Here is a 5,987-nt window from a genome sequence, read left to right on the forward strand (position 1 = left end):
ACTCGAGAATTTGCCGTGTTGTAAACAACGATGTAACGGTAAAGCCGCATAAATGTTCTTGAAAGCTTTGAAACGCCTACTGTAATTCACTAAACTGTCATTTAGGCGTTAGGCAAAATTGTGAGCTTTCAATAAGTATGCATGAGTATGTAGTATGCATTTAGGCGTTTTTAGGATTGGGAAGCATACAACGGCTGAGCGCTCGGTGGGACTTCACTACGACAAACGCAAACGTACCGAATAAACCACCTTGGTGCGCTGGTACGATGAACAAAAATACTAATACACAAAAAGGCTAGTAACGAAGCTAGAAAACCAAACCCGCGATGTGCGTTGTCACTGGCGTAGCTTGGACGCTCACCAGAAATTCGTTCGCTCAGAGTTCGATCAGAGAATGAGCAAAACAAAAAAGAAAGGCAAAAGAATGAGCATGAGGCTTCAGAACAGATAGCTGCTTGCGTCTAGTTTGCGTTCACTGAAGCTTAGCATAGAAAATAATGATAGGCGATGTGTGATGAACGAGCAATCGATAAAGCAACTTGCACTAAAAGGGGGTAATCTAGTATCAACAATATATACGCGCCAGCATCACGCGCCAGCATTGCTCGCGTCTGCATGTGAAGCTCAACTTGACAACTTGTCGACGAGGCGTCGAAAATGATTTTTTGCAAATTTTTCGAATTTATATTTCTCGAGAAATGATTTGAGAACGAAGCTTGAATTGGAGTCGGAGCCAAAAGCAAACACTATACCTTTCTTTAGTAAGAAAGGCAAAAATGGAAATTTTCTAAAATCTGAACGGTAAATCCGAATGAGGTCAAATTTGTTTCAGAACATCGAGTATGGTCTAGATTATGATGTGGAGAAAAAAAATTAGATAAAATGCCAAAGGAATAGTTTTGGCATTTGGTGAAAATTGGCTTTTACCTTTTTTAGGGGTTTTTCCCCCTCACAGTGAATTAGTCCACAAGCTGTAAATCAAGAACCACATTACCGACATGGATGAAAATTTGGGAGGATGTAGGGCTGGAAAAATGCAATTTTTTGGATAAATAAACGATTTCAATACTTCAATTTTCGACCGAATTTTCATTTGAAAACCGCCTGATTTGGTGAAAACACACTCCGAGTCCCCATAAAAAATGGATAAATTCAAATTTGGTATGGAACTGGTTCAGGTTCAGCACATCCCCTTTCAAATGCGCCCAAGAGAGCTTAAATCCATAATGTGGGCTCTGAGAAACCCCCTACCACAAAATTGAGCACTTTTTTACCACACACGGACGTCACGCGTGCTCTACAGTAAATTAAGCGCCAAAATTCGGATATTGTAGGTAGACCAATTCTGTCATTGTCAATCGATCGGGCGTCGAAAATCGATCGTCAATGATTTTTTGCAAATTTTTCGAATTTATATTTCTCGAGAAATGATTTGAGAACGAAGCTTGAATTGGAGTCGGAGCCAAAAGCAAACACTATACCTTTCTTTAGTAAGAAAGGCAAAAAATGTATTTTTCGTACGTTCTACTCAACTAGTGGGGCAAGACGAACAACCCGTTGGGGCAAGAGGAACAATGCATGAAACAACATGTTAATTTGCTAACAATTGAACTGTTATCACTTAGATACATAAGATTAAGATTTTTTGAAACGTTTCTTTCATTTTTGGATTAAATAATAATATTTTACTAAAAATTTGATCGCTTTTAAGAAAAAAAATATTACTAAGATGATAAAAAGGAAATTTTCATAATATCACTATATTTTGGTAGGACATTTTTTTTTACAATTGTTTATCAGTTTTTAAGTTCGTTTTTGTATTTATTTCCCAATAAAATATGTTGTTGCAGCAATTCGATTTTTTTTTCATACTAAAAATCCATATGGTACACTTGCCCCACCTGAACAAGATTTTTCAAAAGCTCTCAACAAAAATAACCAAAAGTTAAATCATACTTTACTGCCCACCATTGAAAAAACGGCTAATATCCACTTTTGACAAAAACGAGTTATTAGCACCAGGTGGTAGAGGATGTTCCAACGCATCTTCTGAAACTTGAATTTCACTAAAATAGTGTTTAGATTTGGCTGCCGATGCGAAAAACCAAACGGCTAATATGCCACTCTTATGGGAAATTGCCTTGACGGAGATTTAGTGACAAACACTAAAACGCGTTTTTCTCGGAATACTTGATTTGGCATAATAGCCGAATTTTCAATTATGGGCAGTTTATAATAGGTGCGAGTCATTGGTAGGGACACTACTGATTTAGGAAAAATAGTATTTTGATAAAATGAGCCTTAAAACGAACCCTAAGCCTTATTTTGTACTTTCCAAATATTATAAGAAAACAAAGGTTTTGAGAAAAACTACATTAAATATTATGCTCCGTGGCGTTTACGTCGTTTTGGCGGTTATGTGGTAGTTGAATCAGCTAATTGCATTGCTAGCAACAATTCCTCATACTGGAAATAATCAAAATTGTAAAAATAACGACCATACGAACGATTGTTCCTCTTGCCCCATATGGTCGTCTTGCCCCACCTTCCCCTATACCTGTTTTAAAAAGGGGAAATTTATCTATTTTCGTCATATTTGCAGTTTACGCTTTTCAAAAACATTTTTAGAAACATTGACAATAGAAAGTTGTGTGCTTACTTTTATTTGAGCTATTTATTACTTTGAAGTAGTCAAAAACACTTTATGAAAGCTGTAATGCATGATCATAGTTTTGATAAGCCGACAACAAAAATGGGCCGATAAAGGGTATCCCGGGCAGGTGGGAATAACAGGGAGAATACCATTTCAATAACAAATAGGCAATTATCCTAAATCCTGTTATTGAGTTTTCTTATGGAATCGATCCATGGATAATAGTTTGATAACAAGTTAAAGTTTGTTATAAAATCTTCTTGCCCCGTCGATTTAGTAATAACTTATTGTGTTATCATCATTATTATTATCAGTTTGTTATTGATTGAAATTTTTGAATGAAATCTAATACCATTTTATGTTATTTCGATCCTGTTTTGTTATCCGTTTGTTTTGATTTTTTGTTATTAGTTTGTTATTGGTTTGTTATTGCAAGAAAAAATAATAACAATGTCAGTTATTTTCAGTACGATTTCTCAGTTATTATCTGAGTTATAATAACAGGGTTTGATCTTCTCGTGTTATTATGAGTTATTAAATCGTATCAAAATTTGTTATTCTTGAGTTATTTCCACCTGCTCGGGATAATTTGCCTAGACTTTTGTATGGGAAATTCTTATCTGAGTTTTTTTTACACTAAATAAAGTAGGAACGATGTTTTTGGTCACAGAAATTTCAGATTTGATCAAATTGAGTTCTGTGAAGCTCGGAGAAAAGTCGGTTCCCAAAATTGAAAACAAGCGTTCATGAAATCCGGAACCACGAACAAAAAGTACAAATTCCATGGTAGGTTTTTTTTTTAAACGTATTATGCAAAAAGAACTCTTTTTTCATGCGCGAATTTCATGAACGCTTGTTCACGATTTTTGGAAATGATTTTTCTCCGAGTATGCTCATAAAGACATCGTTACAAATCACGCAAAAAAAAAAAGAATCTTCCCGATTGGTTGAGTAATGGGGTTAATAATGTTTGAAGATCTCATAAAACTCTTTCCTTTTAAGGCCATTGGCTACCTCACCGGCAAGCCGGGCGTCTGCCTGGTGGTATCCGGTCCGGGACTGCTGCACGTTACCGGTGGCATGGCCAACGCCCAGGTCAACTGCTGGCCGCTGCTCGTCATCGGTGGATCGACCTTCCAGGACCACGAGGGAATCGGTGGATTCCAGGAGTGCCCCCAGGTTGAGCTGAGTCGTCCCTACTGCAAGTACTCTGCCCGACCTGCTGGGGTGACGCTGATTCCGCAGCACGTTGAGAAAGCCGTCCGACTGGCTTGTTACGGACGACCGGGAGCGGCTTATCTGGATTTCCCTGGTAATTTGCTGCTAGCTCGCGTCCCAGAGGAAAAGGTTCCAAAGCAGTACGCCCATCCGGAACCGCCGATTGCGTTCCCGAGCGAGAAGTGTGTCCGCCAGGCGGCGCACCTGTTGGCGAATGCAAAGCGGCCGTTGATCATCATTGGGAAAGGAGCGGCTTACGCCAGGGCGGAGCTCCATCTGCGTCAGTTGGTGCACCAGACGAACTTGCCATTCCTGCCAACGCCGATGGGAAAGGGAGTAGTGCCTGATTTGGATCCGCAGTGTGTGGCTCCGGCTCGGACTTTGGCTTTGCAGAAGGCGGATTGTATTCTGCTGCTGGGAGCTCGCTTGAACTGGATGCTCCACTTTGGACGAGCTCCGCGGTACAGCGAAGGAGTTAAGATCATCCAGGTTGATCTGAATCCGGAGGAGCTGCACAACAGTGTGCTGAGCTCGGTCGCTGTTCAGTCGGACATTGTTCCGTTTACGGAACAGCTGATTGATGAACTGGCCAATATGCATTTCACGTTTGATAACAAGAACGACTGGTGGGTCGATTTGAGAGCCAAGTGCGACAAGAATCGTAAGATCGTGGACAAGATGGCGCAGGACGTGAAGGTACCGTTGAACTACCACGCAGTGTTCCATCATCTGCAGGAGTTGATTCCGAAGGACGCGATTATCGTCAGTGAGGGTGCCAACACCATGGACATTGGGCGAACCTTCCTGCACAACAAATGGCCCCGGCATCGGTTGGACGCTGGAACCTTCGGAACCATGGGCGTTGGACCTGGATTTGCCATTGCTGCTGCGCTGGTCTGCCGTGATCGATTCCCGGGAGAGAAGGTCATCTGCGTCGAGGGTGACTCCGCATTTGGCTTTTCCGGAATGGAGATCGAAACGATGATGCGTTACCAGCTGCCGGTTGTGATCGTGATCGTCAACAACGGAGGCATCTACTCTGGCTTCGATAAGCAAACGTACGATGACATGCGATCCGGTGGTGATCTGACCCAGGTGTAAGTATCCCTTAACAAACTTCTCACCAACAGTTCATCTAACTTCATCTCAATCCGCAGAACCCCACCAACGGCCCTGGCCGTCGAGACGCACTACGAGGCGATGATGGGCATGTTCGGTGCGACGGGCCACTTTGTGCGCACCATCCCCGAGCTGCAGAAGGCCGTCAAGGAGGCGCTCGTCCTGACCGATCGGCCCACCATCATCAACGTGATCATTAGTCCGCAGGCGGACCGTAAGCCCCAGGACTTCCAGTGGCTGACCGAGTCGAAGCTGTGAGCTGTGGGGAGGAAGGCAAAGTTTTGTTTTTGGGAAAAGAAGAAAAAGTGCGATGCACTTTGCGTTTATTACTTACAAGACTATAGAAAAGCACATTCAAATGTTAGTATTGTCTTAACAGGGGTTGACTGGTGGTTTAGGTTTTGAAATCATGTTAAACATGTTAAATGAGTATTTTTATTCATCTATCTTTTGTTTCATTTCCTGAGAATCCACTGATCCACTTTTACTCCGCTTATTAATTTCTTGTCACTCCATACCCTCAGTGACATGATAGGAACAAGGGCGTCTATGCAAAGTGTCCCTACACTCGCTACAAATTTCCGGTCCTTGTGGAGGGATTTCCGGGAAACTAAGCTTTAGGCGATAATGTTGGTCCCTGATCATGAATTTGAGGTCAATTTGCCCGATTTGATGACGTGCTCAAAATCCCGGAAAAAATCATATTATTCATAAAAAATGGTTCTAAATCATTGACATATCTCGCTACTCAAAAGTAAAAAAATTGGGAGGCATGTAATTTTATGGAAAATTTAATTTATTTTTGAATCTGCAATAACGCAGCCTCTAGATAATTTTTACAGTTAGTGGTTCTCAACCTTTCTCGTTCCATTCCCCCCTTGACTTATTTGTAAGAATCTTATTCCCCTCTCCCCCCCCTCTTCAAGATTTTGAACTAACAAAAAGTTGTTACACAAATATCAAAATTTGATGAATTATTGAATATTTCATATCATGA

General features: G+C 41.1%; 1 protein-coding gene across 1 annotated transcript; it reads left to right on the plus strand.

The window, feature by feature from the left end:
- The first annotated feature begins 3,604 nt into the window (after positions 1-3,604).
- LOC120417246 (2-hydroxyacyl-CoA lyase 1) lies at positions 3,605-5,434 on the plus strand. Its single transcript, XM_039579205.1, has 2 exons — positions 3,605-4,968; positions 5,029-5,434. The coding sequence occupies exons 1-2, from the start codon at positions 3,608-3,610 to the stop codon at positions 5,246-5,248; spliced, it is 1,581 nt and encodes a 526-aa protein (XP_039435139.1). The 5' UTR covers positions 3,605-3,607; the 3' UTR covers positions 5,249-5,434.
- Positions 5,435-5,987: the final 553 nt, after the last annotated feature.

The sequence above is a fragment of the Culex pipiens genome, chromosome 2 (assembly GCF_016801865.2).
Source record: "Culex pipiens pallens isolate TS chromosome 2, TS_CPP_V2, whole genome shotgun sequence".
In the NCBI taxonomy this organism is placed as follows: Eukaryota; Metazoa; Arthropoda; class Insecta; order Diptera; family Culicidae; genus Culex; species Culex pipiens.

Coding starts and splice junctions, on each gene's coding strand:
- LOC120417246 (XM_039579205.1), top strand. CDS start 3,608: ATGGGGTTAATAATGTTTGAAGATCTCATAAAACTCTTTCCTTTTAAG. Junction 4,969..5,028: donor GGTGGTGATCTGACCCAGGT/GTAAGTATCCCT, acceptor CTCAATCCGCAG/AACCCCACCAACGGCCCTGG.